Below are 21,411 nucleotides of genomic sequence, written 5' to 3'. Positions count from 1 at the left end.
CAGTGGTCCATGGTGGACTGACACGCTCAGAGGTGTTGGATCTGAGACTATTGGAATCTGATGGTCACTGATCTGCGGTCCATGGTGGTCACACACGGAGACTACGCACAGGATTCGTGAATGATAAATGTTGAAAAATAAATGGCGAAGATGAGGGTCGAACTGAGGACCCTCTGCTTACCAAACTCGCTTCTAACCAACAAGCCACTTTGTCTACGTTGCAAGATTGTGATCAACACTCAATATGTTAACAAACAAATTAACCAAAAAATTTTAAACGAACAGGGAACGCGCCCAGGCCCCTTTTGTCTTCAACCTTGGGTTTTCTGAAAAAACATCGAACTTTTACCTACAGAAAACGACTATCACCGTAGCACCTGCACACACATAAACCTCACACACGCATTAAAAATCCATTCTAAAGCCATGGTTGAGACCGTCTCATCCTCACGACTACGAAGGTGCCTATATATCCCTGCAATTGTTTCTGAAACGGAAAGCCCTCTCTTAAGGTCTCAAACCCTAACAATGGTGAACACCTCATATGAACACATAAACGTAATTAAAACTCCAGAAACAATCATCAAGCCATGCTAATCACAAATATGCAACTAAAATTCAATTAAAATGCAGGAATCAATGAAATCGGATCTAAGTAAAAATTGTGCAAACCGTGGATAATATAGTCGTGTTCTTGATGCTTTCACGTTTGAATTAGGTTGAGGAATGTTCAGTGATGCCCCGGGGAGGCGTTTGGATCTTTAAAACCTCCTGAATCGAGTTGCAGCTTTAGGAACAAGGATCGATTTTTTTCTTCCCTCTGCGTGAGCTCGGCTGCGTTTTTTCTTCAGTCCCCCAATCCTCCTCTGTTATGATTATATATTGGAGTCCATTAGGTTAACTATTCTTGGTCCAAATCCTTATAATTATGGAGATTGCAATATTATTGAAAGAAGTTTGAACATTTTATCAAAACTTTCTGATTTTGTATCCAATTATCCCAATCAGCATTAATCATCTTCCTTGGCCTTTTTTTTTTTAAAATAAATATTTGATTAAAAAGCAAATCATGCGCCCCTCTCTCTTTTTAATTGACATTTATTTAATTTATATTTTTTTTATTCAATTTGTATGTAAACAAATAGAATCCAAAATAAAATAAATGATGGAACCATTGCATAGGTGGGTTAAGGATAGGTTAAGAATTCTTGGAAGAAAATCAAGTATTCACTCAAGAAAAAATTTGATTTGATTTTGTGCAGGAGAAAATGTATGGGCAAATTTTGGGGTATGACAGCTGCCCCTGTTCAATTATCTTAAACCTGAAGATGTAGAGTGGTTTGTATGCCAGTCGGTATCTGAAGGTGGAAGATGATTGAACTCTAGAATACCAAGAAATTTGCCCTAGCTAAAGTAGGGATTTTTGTCAGAGATGGGCTTGGAGATGCCATCTGTCTCGATAAGTTTTGAAAGTCAGAATGAATCATACGTTAGATTATATCTGAACTTGAAGTGTTGAGAAGTGGTTGTTAAATGTTAATCGTGTCATTTCTGTTCGTAGTAACAGGATTTAGACTTTGACAGTTGATCGCATTTACCTCGTTTGTGATGATAGATTTAGATCTTGTAAATAGAATACCATAACGGGTCATACATTAGACCATATATGATAGAGGACGTCAGAACGAGTCATGCATTAAACCATATCTGCAGGAGAATATTAGATCGTATTTGTTGGAGGGTGTCAGAACGAGTCATGCATTAGACCATATCTGATGAAGGATGTCAGAACGAGTTATTCATTTAAACCATATCTGAAGGATAATGCCAGAACGAGTCATACATTTAACCATATCTGACTGAGAATACCGGAACGGGTCATACATTAGACCATATCTGATGAAGGATGTCAGAACGAGTTATTCATTAAACCATATCTAAAGGATAATGCCAGAATGAGTCATACATTTAACCATATCTGACTGAGAATACCGGAACGGGTCATACATTAGACCATATCTGATGAAGGATGTCAGAACGAGTTATTCATTAAACCATATCTGAAGGATAATGCCAGAACGAGTCATACATTTAACCATATCTGACTGAGAATACCGGAACGGGTCATACATTAGACCATATCTGATGAAGGATGTCAGAACGAGTTATTCATTAAACCATATCTGACTGAGAATGCTTGTATGTTGCAGTTGATAAGTTATTTTGATGAAGTTTTGGAATATAAAAAAGGCTTGTCAGAACGAATCTTCATCTCGATTATATTTGAAAGGAATGCTTGTCGAGGCGGAACCTGAAAACAAAGTTAGAAATATGCAATGTCATGATGCATGTATTGTATGACGAGTTTCTCCTGTATGTTTATCATAAAGTAATGTATGCAAAGTATGAATATGTATGTGATGTATATGATGTATGACTGATGTTGTTCTGAGAAAACAAATCTATGTATCCTTGTGGATTGGATATTTGATCTTGTTTTGAAGATGTGTAGCTGGGGATTTATGATTTCTGCTTGGGGATGATTAGTAACTTGATGTACCCCGACTGGGAATAAAGACATTAATAAACCATGTTGGCAAAGAGCAACATATTGGATGACCGGTAATGCGGAAGATGTAAACTCTGTTGGGGAGTCATGTCTTTGTTGAGACGAATATGTTTGAAGATATCTTCTTGAGAATTGCTCTATGGGGATATGATCTTACGAACGTGGTTTTGTGGGGAGATGTGGGTGTCTGGAAAGTTTCCCCAAGTATTATAGTAACTTACTACTTGATTCAGGACACGCCACTGAGTATTGATCAAGATGTTGAACTTGGACTTGCATAGATTTGCCCCGGTTAGCAGGAACTTTGGAAAGGTTCGCCTCGCGAGGACTTTATGAGATGTTCACTATGGGCGATATGCCCCCAGTAATCATAGGCTCATGACAATGTTTCACGTTGATTGGGGAGTAGCTTTAGATATGCTTGGATGCATGCCTCTGATTGTTCGAGCATCCATGAGAGATTCTCAGAATCTTGACTTGATTTCCCCAAATTGATTGGACGAAACATGTCATGCCCCTTGTATACGTAAGAGACATGGCTTCCTTGGAGTAATTTTGTCTATCGGGATAACTTTCAATCATTAGTTGTACCCTGTGCAAATTCTTTCTGTTGCTAACATTTGAAATTATGTAGCAGAATATGTTTAATAATGTATTCATGAGATGCAATGCATACGTTTGTCTTGAGTTTTTGAAAAACATTAAAACTGGAGATGTAAAAACATGACATTTGTAAAGACATGATATTTGTAACAACGTGACGTTTGTAAAAGCGTGATGTTTGTAAAAAATGAAATATCAACTCAGCATTTTTGGTAAACCTTAAGGAGTCAGGATACCTTTTTTTGTGACAGTATGCTTTCGAACTAACCATGTTTTAGTTAGGACTTTTAAGGGTTGTAACGTGGCTTGGTTCACGGTTTAAGAAACGAAGGATAAAGGCTCAAAAATTGATTGTACCCACCCCTCTTCGTGATGATCTTCGATCCTAAGCTCAGTTAATTCAACTTGTGCATTCAGGTTCCAAGAGACTTTTGGATTTGTACCTTTGATAATGATGATGGTTCACAAGCAAGGAAAGCTTTTGAGATGGCAGTCGCTTCTTCCTTTGGTAGTCACAACATTGTGTTGTATATTGACTTCTCTTTTTTCATCTTTTTGATATCCCTAACTTTTGCCTGAACCGTTTATTTCTGAGATTACAGTCAGCGGGATGCCTTGATTTTGCCTAAGTCGTCTTTTGATTTTTGACTTAGCAGGCTTTTCTTTGTATATATATTTTTTCATTTTTCCTTTTGAAGATATTGACTGTCTTGTTTGATGATTGACGAACCATCATTGTTTTTTGATTGTCATCTCCAACACTTCTTTGATGTGTGCGGATGAACGCTTGTGATTGAAGCCTTTATCGAAAGGTGTACTGAATGATTCTCTTAAAATAGAATGCACAGCCAAACTAACTGAGAACTACCCAGCCCCAGGTTATAATCAATGGTTTTAATTAGTACAAGGAAGAAACTTCTACTTCTTAGGCTCAAAAGGGGTTGACGAGGGATTAACATCCTTATATCTTCACTGTTTAGGAATTGAAACAATGCCTGTACATCGTCAACATAGTCCATTCAAAAGCATATTGTATGAGGTTGCGGTATCGTTTTCGTCATCCTCCCTCAAAAGGCTTACAGCTTAGCAGGAGTTGAATAAACATAAAACATATGCAAAGTAAATACGCAATTTAAAATGAGTGATAACGAAATAATGTATTCAAGACAAACATATGCAATGCACTGATGATAATTATTAAAACAGATAATGTCTATCATAAGTCGAATGTTTAAACAAACAGAATAGAAATTGCAAACAAAAGTAAATCTAATGATCTAAAAAGTTCATCCTTCTAGCCATCCATAGTGTTAGCAATCTTGTTGTGATTAAGCATGGGAGCAGTGATCACATTAGGAGTTGCAGGAGGGTCGAACTCAATTTCTCCGGCGTCGATCATATCCTGGATCTTGTTCTTTAATGGCCAACAATCATTAGTGTCATGTCCAATACTATCAGAGTGATAAGCGCATCTTGCATTAGGATTATATTGATGAGATAAGGTGTTGGGCTTCAGAGGAGGATCCTTTAAAGTAATCAACCCTGCTTTAAGCAACTGTTGTAACGCTTCGGCCAAAGTTATGTTGATCTTTGTGAATTGCCTTTTAGATGCACCTTGTTTACGTTGGTTGCCCCTTTGTTGTGTCGGCACTTGATTGGAGGCTAGGACCGTCCCCACAGTATTAGATTCATTCCTCTCATTGTGCGCTTTCTTTGAGGTATTAGCATACGTAGCCACTTGAATTTTACCGCTTCGAATACCGCTTTCAACACGTTCCCCAGTCAGTATGAGTTCAGTGAATCCAGATTGTGAACTCCCCAGCAAATGACTATAGAAAGGTCCAGTCAGTGTATTCATGAACATATCGACCAATTCTCTGTCAGTTAAGGAGGGTTTGACTCTTCCAGCTAGGTCTCTCCATTTCTGAGCATACTCCTTGAAACTTTCCTTAGGTCCCATAGACATGCTTTGTAGTTGCATGCGAGTTGGTGCGAGATCGGAATTATATTGGTATTGCTTATAGAAAGCAACAACTAAATCTTCCCAGGTATGAATGTTGGTACTTTCCAGTTGATAGTACCATTCGAGTTGAGTTCCAGATAAGCTTTCCTGAAAGAAATGGATCCAGAGCCGCTTATCAGCAGTGTGAGGCTGAATCTTCCTTACATAAGACCTCAAGTGTAGTTTAGGACAAGAGACTCCATCATACTTAGCAAAGGCGGGAGTTTTGAATTTTGGAGGAATAACGACCCCAGGAACAAGTCCAAGCTCTTCAAAATCCAGCCCAGGTATCTTCTGAATTTCCACGCTTCTCAGACGCTCTTCTAACATCTTGTATTTGTCATCAGGATGTTCATCCTCATGGTGATAGTCCTCTTCTTCTTCAGAGGGTTTGGCAGAATCATGGTTACTTTTTGCATCACTTTTGATACTAGCATCATCATCTTGCTCATCCTCCTCACTGTCTTCAGAGGGTTCAGCATCCCTGAGTTGCAAGATCGGTCTAAGCTTTTTCCCCAGAGTCTTCTTACCCTTCTTCTTCTTCTTGGTCAGGAGTGCTTTCAGTTCATCTTGCCCCTTGGACAGGTTCAGGATCAGATCTTGAAACTGGGCGTTCTGAGCTTGAAGGTCTTTGACTGATTGCTCGAGATTCATGATGCTGAAATAAACAGCGAGGTGGTAAGAAACCTGTGGTGGAAACCTGTGATGCAATGTTATGAATGCAGATGCAATACTTCCAAGGATCTTTGGAAATTTAGTTAGCAACATTGGAACATGATTCGATCGCTTCTTCGTTTGAAGAACTCTGATTTTTTGGATGTTCTTCTATGGGAATCAAGCTCACCATATCGAGTGGGTCATCGCCTCTGATTCGGGATATTTCTGAATTTGAAGGTACATGGCTAGAGGAAAATAAATCCTCTTGCCCCTTGATAGGTATCGAGTCTCTGGATTGGAAGGTACGTGGCCAGAGGAAAATAAATCCTCTTGCCCCTAGATGGGAATTCAGTCTTTGATAAGAGCACCTGAAATTGTGCGCCCTAAATTCCTAAGATCCTTGAAAGGGTTAGTTGATCATCTTATGCTTATGATGTCATGATGTCATGATGTTATGCAAATGCAGTTCATTAGTCATGGTGTGAGATAGTAAGGACAAACAAGTCCTTTCAATAAAACCTGCGAGGAAATGAAGGTTAGTAGTAAACACGAACAAGTCACACAAGTCACACAATTTTTGGCTTAAGGCTTGCATGGAGTCTGATCGGGTGTCCTTCCCAAGGATATTTCTATGGATAAGGAGATTTCAGCAACGGGTTCTACCAAGTGACTCAGAATTGTCAGCCCTCCTAAAGCACCCTCGAACATGATACATACATACCATGCAATGATACTTTGAGAAAGAACCTATCTGAGTTGTAGTATCGGGTAGCGACTATGCTCTCAACATACATCAAGAGTAGTCCCCCCACTACGTTCCTAAAAGTCAGGATGGGTTAAAGGCAACTAAAGGTCCTTAAGCTCCGACTCACCCACAGACATCGGCACGAACCTCCCTCATACAAGAGAAGCATGCAAACACCCATGGAGGCCTAACTTAAGCGTGAACTCTCATATTGACCAATCCCAAGCATACACAAGGGAGGTCGCCATGACTATGCCACTTCCTATCTTAGATGTACTTGAATCCGGGAATAGGATTCGTCCTTCAGTTAATTCCCAAAACGCCCCTGAAAAATAAAACAAACAAAGCAAACAATTTAAAATGAATCCTAAACTTTTAAGGTAACCCCTCTTAATCGAAATTTCCCCAGCAGAGTCGCCAGTTCTGTAATACGGTGAACTGACTTTTTATCGATCGAAATGTCGCGGTTAAGCATGAGTCGCCACCGACTTTTATTTTATCCAAACTAAATCGGAAAGGCTAAAAGAAACAGAAAAAAACCTTTTAAAGAAATCTGAGTTCGGGGGGTAATTTATGCAAAGGGAAGGTGTAAGGCACCCTTTGCATCCATGGTTTTCCATGGGCTCTTAATTGCTTTGCTTGCTCGTTTGTTTTTTAGAAAAAAAAGTAGATGAAAGAAAAAAGTGGACTTTAGCTCGTAAATGAGCGTAGCCAGTTTTCGAAGAATTGTGAGAAAGAATATTAAAGATGAGCATTGCAAGGCAATTAGGGGCAATTACCTTAAACTCAGATGATAGGTCTCTTTTTAGCCTTTCAGAATGAAAGGGTCAATCCTTGCCATAAGAGGGCAGGGAGCCTTTCGTTTGGAGGTTGAAGGGTCGTCGAAGCATCCTTTGCCATAAGACTGTCCCATGCCATAGAAGGGCAGGTAGTCTAAGGCAAGGATCAGAATAAGCCATTTTTCGTTAGGCAACCAGAAGATACCTCAGCCTTTTTCCGTAGGCAACTTCCGAGGGTCGAGGTCATTTGTGTATCGAAGGCAGCATCATTTAGGGTCATGACCTTTTTATCGAGGCAACATGGCTGAGGTATCCTCGTATTCGAGGGACTTGGCTTATTCTGCAAAAATACGAAAGCAACAGGCAACAGGCAACAGGCAACAGGGGGTTACCCAAAAGGGTGCGTGTGTGCAACAATCACGTGATTATATTCAGATATTTATCTTTTAATTAGTTATTCTAATTCAGTTTAAGGCTTGCACTCCCTAAGATTACTAACCACACAATAATATAAAGCAATAAAGGGGGCGGGAAATTGTAACCAGCGGATCCCTTATCAGGGTTTGACACAAGTAATAATAATAAAAAGCATAAAATAAAATGAGGTTTAGGGTTACCATAAACGTAGCTTTGGCAATTGCTAAACCCTGAAAAGGAAAAAGACAAGACAGAAAACATATAGTGAGTGCATTATCAAATTCGAGGGCAAAGGGATTAACCCTAAAAGAAAATAGGATAATAAATTAAAAATAGAACAGGGAGAAGGTACTTAGCTTGGCATTTGCCTGACAGGGTTGAGGGCAAGGGTTTGCCAGAAGCATTGACTCTGACCCTCGGAGAATTGACAGAAAAGTAACCAGAAGAGTGAGTGTATGGCTAATTAAACGGCAATTAAATTTAACCTTAATTTGATAAAAAAACAAAATAAAATGATTATTAATAAATACAAAATATGACTTAGCTTTTGGCTTGACGTTGCGCGTAATCGAAATGCATGAAAAGTCAACCCTGAAAAAGGTACAGAAAGAGAAATATTTTGAGTGTACGCATGATCTTCGTAAACCCTGATTAGGGTATAAGTTAGTCATAGTTAATAGAGTAAAAATTAATTAATTGTCGATTTTCAACCCAATTAATTAAGTCGAAAAAAATGTTTTTGATTAAATTACTTAACCTTAATATGTATGTTAATCAATAAAACAAAAACTTGATAACTAATTTAAACAAATAATTCTACACATTCTAATTATTTAAATAAAAATAAAAAGTATTTATTAAAAATTAAATTAACAAAAAATATTAACCATATATAGTTTCATTTAAAAAGAAATTCAAGAGAAGTTTTATTAAAACTATTTTAAAAGGAATTTTAAGAAATAAACAATATACAAAATATAATTAAAATAAATAAAAGCTGAAAGATAGAGAACTTAGCTTATGCTTGGGTGTGGTACGGCTACAGTGGTCCATGGTGGACTGACACGCTCAGAGGTGTTGGATCTGAGACTATTGGAATCTGATGGTCACTGATCTGCGGTCCATGGTGGTCACACACGGAGACTACGCACAGGATTCGTGAATGATAAATGTTGAAAAATAAATGGCGAAGATGAGGGTCGAACTGAGGACCCTCTGCTTACCAAACTCGCTTCTAACCAACAAGCCACTTTGTCTACGTTGCAAGATTGTGATCAACACTCAATATGTTAACAAACAAATTAACCAAAAAATTTTAAACGAACAGGGAACGCGCCCAGGCCCCTTTTGTCTTCAACCTTGGGTTTTCTGAAAAAACATCGAACTTTTACCTACAGAAAACGACTATCACCGTAGCACCTGCACACACATAAACCTCACACACGCATTAAAAATCCATTCTAAAGCCATGGTTGAGACCGTCTCATCCTCACGACTACGAAGGTGCCTATATATCCCTGCAATTGTTTCTGAAACGGAAAGCCCTCTCTTAAGGTCTCAAACCCTAACAATGGTGAACACCTCATATGAACACATAAACGTAATTAAAACTCCAGAAACAATCATCAAGCCATGCTAATCACAAATATGCAACTAAAATTCAATTAAAATGCAGGAATCAATGAAATCGGATCTAAGTAAAAATTGTGCAAACCGTGGATAATATAGTCGTGTTCTTGATGCTTTCACGTTTGAATTAGGTTGAGGAATGTTCAGTGATGCCCCGGGGAGGCGTTTGGATCTTTAAAACCTCCTGAATCGAGTTGCAGCTTTAGGAACAAGGATCGATTTTTTTCTTCCCTCTGCGTGAGCTCGGGTGCGTTTTTTCTTCAGTCCCCCAATCCTCCTCTGTTATGATTATATATTGGAGTCCATTAGGTTAACTATTCTTGGTCCAAATCCTTATAATTATGGAGATTGCAATATTATTGAAAGAAGTTTGAACATTTTATCAAAACTTTCTGATTTTGTATCCAATTATCCCAATCAGCATTAATCATCTTCCTTGGCCTTTTTTTTTTTTAAAATAAATATTTGATTAAAAAGCAAATCATGCGCCCCTCTCTCTTTTTAATTGACATTTATTTAATTTATATTTTTTTTTATTCAATTTGTATGTAAACAAATAGAATCCAAAATAAAATAAATGATGGAACCATTGCATAGGTGGGTTAAGGATAGGTTAAGAATTCTTGGAAGAAAATCAAGTATTCACTCAAGAAAAAATTTGATTTGATTTTGTGCAGGAGAAAATGTATGGGCAAATTTTGGGGTATGACAATATCCATTAGGCATACGTTGCTGAGTAGCACCAACAGGAACAGCAGGAATGGTTGTAGCAGCAATTTCAGAAATCACAGTGGTCTGACCCTGAGCTTCGGCATTGGGAGGGGGAACTTGATTCTGATTCTGATTCTGATTCTGAGCAGCCATCAATGTCTCAACCAGAGCAGTGAGATGATCCACACCAGATCTCAAAGTAACAACCTCTTCACGTAACTCACGATTCTCTTGTTTAAGACATTCCATCTTCTTCTTGCAGTTAGCTCGAGTATTATACCGGTGAGACAACTTGATTCAATTCTGTATGAAGAACACTGAATAAGACCTCGGGAATACTCTCGGAAGCAAGACCAAAATGCAGAATGATGCATGAAATGCAATGCAAATGATTTTTATTTTTTATTATTTGGTTTTCAAGGAACCTTAAGACATTAATTGTAAACATTAGCAAAAAAACATAAAACATAACAACATTATTCATTAATAATAGAAAAGCTTACAAAAGGATTCAAAGATCCAAAATTACAAAACAAATGAAAAAACTAGAAACTGGAAGGGAACACTTCTGATGAAGATCCAACTCCTTTCTGCAGCTTCCTACGGAGCTTTTCCAACTCGTCTTCATAAAAGGCCTTCAAATGAGCATTCTCGACCATCAGCTTATCAGCAACTTCCTTCCATGCAACTGAATCTTCTTGTTGTCTCTTTCGCTTTTCTCCATGTTGTTGAAGCAACTCTTCTTGATGACGGATTTGATCATCCTTTTCCATCAACCAACCATCTTGGATATCAAGCATTTCATCTTTTTCTTTCAAATGTATCTTCAACTCTTTATTCTCCATTTTCGAAGCATGAAACTTCTTCTCCCAATCATCTCTTTCCAATCTCATCTTAGCCACGAGCTCTAGGTGCTCTTCATTACTTTCAACAGGAGTAGTGAAAGACAAAGGTGGAGTAATGAGTAGAGAAGACTCCTCAAGTAAATAAGGCATCTGAAAAGTGTGAGCTCTAGCTTGAACCCAATCAGTGTAGTCTTTGAGAGCAACACATTGTTTCGTCCCCAAATGTCTCTTCCTATCAACATGGTGCCAAGCACGCACAAACCGATTTCTCATATCCGAATTTCCATATTGATTAAGATAGAAGATTCCTGACACAAGAATACTAGCGGGTCGCTCCTTCATGGGATAGCAAAATTGACGCCTTGAAAGAATGGGGTTGTAGGTAATTCCTCCTTGTATACCAAGAAAAGGTACATTAGGGAATTCTCCACAACTATCAATAATCTCACCAATGTCATAAGCAGGATTGTACCAATGGATATTCCCATTAGTAAGGGGCATGATCTTCTGAGACCATGAGAGACCATCAGGGTTGTTCAAGAAACTCTTAGCTTGAGGTAAGTGCGAAATAAACCACTTATAGAGCAAAGGAGTGCAACAGTTGATAAGTCCACCTTTCTTATCATTCCTATGGTGAATGGAATGATAAGTATCCCCAAGCATGGTAGGAACGGGATTCCCAATCATGAAGATCCGAATAGCATTAACATCGACAAAATTGTCAATGTTTGGAAAAAGTATCAAACCATAGATGAGCAAGGCCAAAAATGTCTCAAAAGCAATCATACTTCCTTTACTAGCCAACATAGAAGCCTTTCCAATCAAGAACTTAGAAGTCAACCCCCAAATTCCTCCTTTTTTGGTCATGTTTGCTTTCACATCTGATATCTTCAACTGAAGGAGTTCTGCTATCTCATCAACCTGAGGCTCTTTCTCCAGACCACTAAACGATATGTCATTCGTAACCGGCAAACCAATCCAATAAGAATACTCCTCCAAAGTGGGCATAAGCTGGTAATCCGGAAAGGTGAAACAATGATAAACCGGGTCATAAAACTGCACAAGAGTCTCAAGAATCCCTTTTTCCACTTTGGTCTTCAAGATAGAGATCAATTTCCCATAACGGTTTTTGAAGTTGTCAAGATTAGGAATCAAAGTTGCTAGCTCTTTCAATTCCTTTGCACTTGAATTCCTGAAAGTGTACTTCTTGATGCTTCTCTTTTGATCCATGGTACCTGTGATGTTTACAAAAAATGTCTCTAAGTTCCTTGAAAACCATTTGTGAATGTCATTTTTATGAATGCATGAATGCATGATTTATGCATCAACCACAATCAAGATCACACAAGATCACAGCAAATCACACAAAATCACACAGTCCAGGTTCTTAGGTTCGACGTCACGAGCATGGAGCCATGGGTCTACACATCCCACAAGGCGTGATCTAAGGAGTTTTGTACCTGCCAATCAGGTTCTATAAAGGTTCCCAGAGTTTTCAATCTTCTATCGGATATTACCGGCACGCACAATTGCTCATGGGCGCCAATAATATGCCTAAAAAGACCTCGTCTGAGCGTAGTATCGCATGACAACAAGCTCAAATTGGTACTTGATCTTGTTTCTGCACTACATCCTAAAAAGGCTTAGATGGGTTAAAAAGGTTCTAGGCCATTCAGCTTCTACGAACACTTACTATTGAAAGTAATAGCGTTATCACGATGGTTCGTAACAACCTCTACTACCTTCCATGAGGCCTCCACTGATTGGGGTTCCACCATATGACGCTCATGGTAAGGATTGCTCCTGACATGCGACTATTGGTCTTACCACCTCCTATCTCAAGTTACTCACCAAAGTCCAGGTTAGAACTTTATCTCATCACAGAGGAACCATCGAGCACCAAAAAGAAAAAAGAAAATAAACATACAAAGCACACAACAATATATACAGATAAAAACACAGATAAACAAAAATAGGCTTAACACACTTAAAACCGGATCCCCGGTGAAGTCGCCATTTTTCTGTAGCGGGGAAAATCTGAGACCGAAGCCATAGGATTGACTCGACTCAATATTTCGTTTGAAATCGCCACCGCGCTTTATTTTTTCAAAGGAAAAGGGAAAAGAACGAAAAACCCAAAGTTTTGTTTTTTAAAACAAGAAAGAGAACTCAGGTTCGGGTGTTGATTATACAAGGGGAAGGTTTTAAGCACCCCTCATATCTGTGGTACTCCACAGGAACCTTTTTGAAAATCTGTGTCGTGTGTGCTAAAAAAGGGCTTATTTTATTTTTAAAATAAGCTCGGCAAAGCGTGAAGCTTTGGGCCTACATACCTCCTCGGTGCAATGGAGAAGTCAGAGCTAATGTAGTTCCGCTTTTTTGGGAAAACATTTTTAAAACGAATAAACACTTTATCGTCGTTGGGGAGAAATACTCAGCCATTGATCTTGAGCATGAGAACAAATGGGTTCTTTGCATCGCAAATGAAAGAAGGGCTCCAACTCGGATAAAATCGACGAGTATGCCACTAGTTCTCTCACGCGGAAAAGATCTCATTATATCAATCAATTTCAAAATCGTGGGGTATAACCACTCGTTTCGACAATTAACAGTGTCTAAACTTTTTGAAGAAAAGGCCATTGAAGGCAAAAGATATTTTTTAAGAAAAAGGTTTTGAAAAGATTTGCAAACATGAGAAGGTTTTTGAAAAAGGGAGAAGATTTTGAAAATTTAAGAATGGGAGGAGATGAAGAGGCTATCCTATTGCGTAAAATAAAAGCTAAGGAAAAGAACAGTCTAACCGAAAAAAGAAGCCAACACTTGACATTGTGAGTCAAGGTAGATTTCCCTTCCTTTGGAATATCAATACTAAACCAACATTATCACTTGGGGATCCAGATGAACTTATTATCTTAGCACCACTTCGCATTAAGCACATTAAAATTCTGACGAAAATCGGGCAGAGTAACGGCTGTTTTCGGGTAAAATCCTTATCTCAATGCCTTGGAATTAACCATCAAGGGCTTTTAAGGAAATACCTTCATACACAAACAGACAACAATCCAATGCCAGACAGACAGAACAATCACAGAGTAATAATAGAATGAGGGTCCAGAGGTCCTAAGTCCATAAGTCCGAATCTCCAAAATGCTCGGGATAGTAACCAATAGTCCGAAAGAGAACCTTATGTGTTTTTTTAGATTTTGTTATTTATTAGTATTTTAGCATAAAAGTAAAGTATGGTCCAAGTGGACAAAAGAAAAATAGCGGAAGCATAAACATAGCGTCCAAATGGACAAAGAGAAAATAGCGGAAATATAAACGTCCAAATGGACAAAGGAAAAATGTAAATATGATGAAATGATGAAATAAAGCAATAAAGCATAAAATGTAAAGAGCGATATAATAAATTGCGGAAATTAAAGTTAGTTGTTAAATGTTAAAGATAACCATCTTGAAACTTGTCAAGTATGTTATCAAAGTTAGTAAGAAAGATCGATGGTGAGTGAAGGATGTTCTCGGATTTAAATTCAATGAACATTTATCAGAAGCTTGATAGAATCATAGCGACTACACGATAAATCTCCATAAGTCTTAAATCAACCGCATACAATTCTCTTCCATATTTGATCTTTTTTATTCGGGACACGACATATTGCGCTATGTTAAGCAGATCGCCAAGTGATTTATGTAGAAATCACCCTACAACGAGGCCGGTCAAAACTTTATGTGCTAATGCATGCGAGAGAAATGATATGTAGATCATTCTCCGAAAGCAATACCGCACGAAAAGAAAATAGGTAACGATCTAGTCTTTACTAAGAATCCATAAGAATTCTCAAAGTATTAAGACTTTCATCAATCAAAAGAAAAAAAGGAGAAGAGGAAGATAAAATTCACAAAAGATAATCAACTCACACTATCATTAATATCATTCATCTAATATTATGGATTAGGTCATTTCAAACCTATCAACATCCTAGATCCAATGATATTAATGAAATGGAGGAAGAAGGAAGCCAAAACAAGCATAAAAAAGGCAAAAAAACCACATTCTGCCCGCAGGAAATCGATTTCATTCAAGGGGAAATCGATTTCCATAGTGCAGTTTTCAAAAAAAACAAGTTACGTTCAGCAGGAAATCAATTTCAGCCTTAAGGAAATCGATTTCATCAGTGTAAATTTCAGCAAAAACAGCATTTAAAGGCATGAAACTTGATTTGAACAAATATACAAATACCTTATGATCATATATCCATTGGAGCACAAATTTTCCATCAAACCACCATCAAATAGCACCAATATAGCATCAAAGATGCATTGAGCACAAGCAACAAAGATCTACATCTTAGAATTTAGGAATTTACCAATTCTTGAATGAAGTGTTGAAGTAGCTTCAAGAACAAGCACAAAGTGTGTAGATCTTTCACAATTGGAGATGAACAAGCAAAGGAAAGAGTGAAATGTAGGAGGCTTAGTTCAAAACTGGCAAGATTCAATGTGAATCTCACTAATTCTATGGAAAATGAACTTTGGGTGAGGGTTTTGGAAAGGGTGAGAAATGAATTTGCAAGCAATTTTTTGGCTCTCCAAGCTTGAGAAATGAGAGAGTAGAGGTCTCTATTTATAGAATTGGAGCAAGAGTAGTGGCAAATTGGTCTTTTTGTGTTTGGTAATTAATTTGTGGTTAATTGGTGTTTAAGTGGAATTTAAATGGTAAAATGAGGTTTAAGTGGGTTTAATGAAGGAGTTAATTTTGATGAGGTGGAAAATTGGTAAAATGATCAAATAAAAAAGGTGCCAAAATGATGTCAAGCTTCCCTCTCTATTTTTTTTTTAATTTTGCCTCAGGGAAATCGATTTCCCCAGGAGTGAAATCGATTTCACTCTGTTCCAGAAGGGAATTTGGCGCAAAATACACTAGGGAAATCGATTTACCCAGGAGGGAAATCAATTTCATGCTGTCCAGAATGTGATTTTGTTGAAAATTGCTGCAGGGAAATCGATTTACCCAAGAGGGAAATCGATTTCATCAGTCAAAAATGTGGAAAATGCCTTGCTTCTGGATGTCTTGGCTTAGTACCTACAAAACAAAAGCATACAAAGAAACAAAGCAATATTTTTAGTATTTTGGTTAGTATTAAACAAATAAAAAGCTAAAAGTGCTTGATGATTCCCCTCAGAGATGATCACAGTATCACAGATAAAGCTTCATAATGGTACTCTTGATTGACGATTGAATGCAATTGATGTATGATCTTAGGGTCAAAAATTGGGGTATGACACGCCTCTAATATTTGATTGAGTGCAAGCCTTTTGCCTTTTCCCCACGATCAACGATCAATTCCTCCTTTTTGCCAAAACCTCGTTCGTCTTCGTCGGCAACTCCGTTTCACGATCTATTCTCCTAAAAACCAAACCTTATTTCCACAGAAACCTAATTCCATGTATTCCCCTTTTTAATCCAATAAATCAAATAATAATAATATAGTTACTATTATTACTTAATGGGCCTACTAATCGTACACCACCATATTGCTATACACACCACACCACAACTAAACCAATTTAAATAATAATATTATTACTAATATTATTTTCTTCAACAAAAATCAACTTTATTAATTCTTCGACTAACCGACTAAATAATCTAATTCCTCGTCTTATAATATCACTAATAAATCCAACTTCGATCGAATTTTCCATAATAAATCCTTGAATAATTTATTTAAATAATTAAATAAATTTTCGGGTGTAACAGTATATGTCTATAACAACTCAACCATAGCACAAAGTAAGTATCCAAGACAACAATCAACACAGATTTATAAAGTAGATTAAATATAGCACCATGGGCGACAAATATACATGAGTTCAAAGTAAATACATAAACAAAACCCAACTAAAAGAGAATACACAAAGAAAAAGAGAAATAAATCAAAAATATCTCGGTTTGTCAGCTTCAATCGACAATCAACCCACCTCCAATCATCCAAATGCAAGCTCCATAGTTATTTTCTTACCAAATCTAACCTAAGAATGAGATTGATGGAGTTTGGGAAAAAAACCCCCAAAAACTATAATTGAGAAATGTTACAAATGAAATAATATAGAGAAAAAACTTCACAGGCTCGCTAAGCGAGCTAATTTGGCTAGGCGAGCTACACTTTATTCCTAAAGATGAATTTGATGATGGTGAAGAAAGTGAGTAAATTGAGACTAGTGATGAAGAATTACTAGTTGATAATGTGAATGAAGTTTTTTACAGTGATGATAGCCGTGGTGATGATGATGATGATGTACAATTTGTTCGAGGTTTACGGGTTAGAGATGAAAGTGATTCTATTAAACCAAAACAGAAGAAGATGATGGAGGAAGGGAATGGATTTTAAAAGTAAAGCTAACATCCGAAGTGGAGAAAATTGTAATCTATTGATGAATATGGTTTCAGTCATAGGATAAAAAACACAACTTTTTTGGCGAAGGAGTTGCGTTTAGTCAAACTTCTTGATGAATACTACTGGGGGAAATTTAGGGACCAATAGAGCTGTTCAGGAAAATATGGGAAGTTCATCCTCTAACTGTGATCATGACATTAAGAAGGAATCCATTGATAAAAATGGTTGAGTCATACGAGAAAAAACGCAGCCCAAAAATGCCAGCAATATACCACATGTTTTTTATAATATACCCAATATGTTCTATGCATTTTAAAATTGATATAGCTCAATCCAGTTCATGTAATATTGGATGCCCTGAACCATGCAACTAACTTCATATATATATATATATATATATATATATATATATATATATATATATATATATATATATATATATATATATATATATATATATATATATATATATATATATATATATATATATATATATATATATATATATATATATATATATATATATATATATATATATTGGATATACTAGTGTATTAATTATTTACCATTCTTTAAAAACAGGATGCAACAACAAGACGGGAACCCAAGAGTGGTTGAAATTTTCTAATTTTCGGAGGCTTGTGTTGAACAAGTAGAAAATGTTGATGGTGATGTTGATGTTGTTATTTGCATTGACACTGGCGAGGAAGGAGATAAAGAGGGATTGAAATTTTCTAATAAGAAATTTTCTAAGGCTTGTGTTAAACAATTAGAAAATGTTTATAATGGTGATGATGATGGTGATGCTGATGACATTACCCACATTGATGTTAAAAATGAGGAACAAAGTGGAGATATTGTTGGTGAAGGAGGGTTGTAAAAATATGATAATGATGATGATGATGATGAATTTTATGATGGTGAAGAAAGTGAGTAAATTTAGACTAGTGATGAAGAAAAGTGAGGAAATTGAGACTAGTGATGAATAATTTCTAGTTGATAATGTGAATGAAGTATTTGACAGTGATGATAGCCGTGGTGATGATGATGGTGTAAAATCTATTCGAGGTTTACGTGTTGGGGATGAACGTCATTCTATTAAACCAAAAAAGAAGAAGATGATGGAGAGGAAGGGAAGGGATTTTAAAAGTAAAGCTAACATTTGTAGTGGCGAGAAGTGTAATCCATTGATGAAAATGGTTTGAGTCATATGAGAAAAAACACAGTTTTTTTTCGAAGCAGTTGCGTTTAGTCTAACACCTTACTGAATACTATTAAGGGGAAATTTAGGGACCAATGGTGCTGTGTAGGAAAATATGGGAAGTTCATCCTATAACTGTTATCTTGACATTAAGAAGGAATCCATTGATAAAAATGGTTTGAGTCATAAGAGAAAAAACACAGCCCAAAAATGCTCAGCAATATACCACATGTTTTATATAATAAATCCAATATGTTATATGCACTTTAAAATTTATATAACTCAGTTCATGTAAATTGGGAACCCTGAACCATGTAACTAACTTTATATATATATATATATATATATATATATATATATATATATATATATATAACAAGACAATTGGTTCCGATTTATAGTGAAACCTCTCCTTCTATCTCTCTTGCATTTGGTTATTTGGGATATACTAGTGTATTAATTATTTATCATTCTTGGTTATTTGGGATATACTAGTGTATTAATTATTTACCATTCTTTAGAAAAAAGGATGCAACAATAGGATGGGATCCCTAGAGTGGTCGAAATTTTCTAATTTTCTGAGGCTTTGTGTTGAACAGGTAGAAAATGTTGATGGTGATGATGTTTTTTGCATTGACACTGTTGAGGAATGAGATCAAAAGAGACTGAAACTCTCTAATAAAAAAGTTTCTAAGGCTTGTGTTGACCAATTAGAAAATGTTTATAATGGTGATGTTAATGGTGATGTTGATGAGATTGACGACATTGATGTTTAAAATGAGGAACAAAGTGGAGATATTATTGGTGAAGGAGGGTTGTAAGAATATGATAATGATGATGATGATGAAGATGAATTTGATGATTGTGAAGAAAGTGAGGAAATTGAGACTAGTGATGAAGAATTTCAAGTTGATAATGTGAATGAAGTTTTTAACAGTGATGATAGTTGTGGTGATGATGATGATGATGTACAATCTGTTCGAGGTTTACGTGTTAGGGATGAAAGTGATTCTATTAAACCAAAGTAGAAGAAGATGATGGAGAGGAATGGAAGGGATTTTAAAAGTAAAGATAACATCTGTAGTGGCGAGAAGTGTAATCCCTTGATGAAAATGGTTTGAGTCATAGGTGAAAAAACAATGTTGTGTTTAGTCGAAATCCTTGTTGAATAATACTAAGACTTATTAGAATCGTAACAAAATTAGAGCAAAAAAGAAAATTCCATAAATTACCAAGAATTATTACTACCGCTAGCGATAATGTTAAACATGTACAGAATCGTACGGTGACATTTTCCATCTCAACTTAAAAGCTTTTGTTATCATATGATCCTCCAGACTCTAAAAACGTGATTGTTTACCTCTGACCATCAATGAGAATCCAACATTTAATATTAGTTTCCGGTACAAAAAGAAATTGATAGAGGCCTCCTTCAGCATGGAGTTTGTTTTTTTTAATAACCCTGTCAGCATTTTTAATAACCCTGTATACAAATTTCTTCATTTTTAAAGATCAGTTTAAAATAAGTAGTGTAACAAAGATCAGTGATCTTAACAAGTTTTTTGATATTTCAGATGTTTTTAATATATCTTGAGTCTTGAAGTAAAAATTAACAATGTTATACAATCAAAAATCAACATAATAATTAAAAGATAAAAAACGAAAAAAAAATAAAAATGAAAAATTAAACTTAATACCTTTTAATTGAAGATGAAAATTAAAAGATGCATGATTTAATATGAGGAAGAAGAGAAAAAATGTTGGAGGAGGAAGGAAGTGAAGAGGAGAAATGGCGGAGGAAAAAGGAAGAAGAGCAAAAATGGAACACTCGTCTGAGCATGAGAGATTTTTTTTTTGAAATATATATAGAGAAACTTGCGACACGAATTTCACGTTGCAACTAGCAAAATGAAATTCACGTCGCAACTCCTCAATGGTTATATTTTTGTTCAAATCTTCTTTCAGTCTTGAACAAATTTACAGTATTTCTCTCTTGATTTTATTTAGGAAAGACTTACATGCTTCAATATCTTTTTGAGTTCCAGTCAAGTGATATTATAGCCTGTAGACACCTATAGTTACCTTTTTTTACAATACTTTTTTTTGTCCAAGAACCAAAAATAGAGGTGGTTGGAGATATAATGATCTTGAATGTGGCTCTAATGTCCTTTACGGTGGCGTGGGGTGGAACTGTATGATTAACACGTTAATAAAAAAACTAGAAGGTTCATTAGAACTGTTCATCAGAGAAATAAAAATAGCTATGAAAACAACCATTTGTTACTATGGATAGAGGCACGATGGTTTCTAATAAAATGTACATTTTTGACATACCGAGACTACTTAATTTGTATAGTTTTATATATATTTTTTTAATTATCACTATCCTTTCATTTATATATTTTATTTTTTAATTAAATTAAAATTTTTAAACTAATAAAAATATTTAAAATTATTAACATATATGAACATAAATATTAATTCACTACATCAGTTTTTACTCCATTGTTAATACTCTTACGGGTAAATGTGAACGTATCTATGAGATATCCTTGTAGACGGTTAATTTTGATGTCATTTTTTAAATTTTTCTTTTCCTTCTGTTTTATATAATTGAAGTTAGAGAATCAGATGTACGGTTTATTATAAGTACAGATCAATGATTAAAAGTTAGAACATATTATTAGTCTATATTTGTAACTATGTGAATATTAATCAATTGAAGAATAAATTCAAATTTTACAAATGATAATTTAATAGATGTGTAATGTGAATCCAGACAGGACCCGTGCGATAGCACGAGTTTCTTACTAGTTTTTTTTTATTTATAAAAACAAATATTTATATTATTTTTT

At 36.0% G+C, this 21,411-nt stretch overlaps 1 protein-coding gene across 1 annotated transcript in view; it reads left to right on the top strand.

Annotated features, from left to right (window-relative positions):
• The window catches only part of LOC131631583 (uncharacterized), a 72,313-nt gene extending 52,729 nt beyond the window's left edge, over nucleotides 1-19,584 (top strand). Inside the window, exons 2-4 of the mRNA XM_058902374.1 lie at nucleotides 17,993-18,228; nucleotides 18,380-18,504; nucleotides 19,406-19,584. Coding sequence (XP_058758357.1) covers nucleotides 17,993-18,228; nucleotides 18,380-18,504; nucleotides 19,406-19,584 — 540 coding nt within the window. The remainder of the gene's footprint in view (nucleotides 1-17,992; nucleotides 18,229-18,379; nucleotides 18,505-19,405) is intronic.
• Nucleotides 19,585-21,411: the final 1,827 nt, after the last annotated feature.

The sequence above is a fragment of the Vicia villosa genome, unplaced genomic scaffold (genome assembly GCF_029867415.1).
Source record: "Vicia villosa cultivar HV-30 ecotype Madison, WI unplaced genomic scaffold, Vvil1.0 ctg.000844F_1_1, whole genome shotgun sequence".
Classification (NCBI taxonomy): Eukaryota; Viridiplantae; Streptophyta; class Magnoliopsida; order Fabales; family Fabaceae; genus Vicia; species Vicia villosa.
Note: the sequence above shows the minus strand (reverse complement) of the source record. Positions and strands in the feature narration are given on the sequence as shown.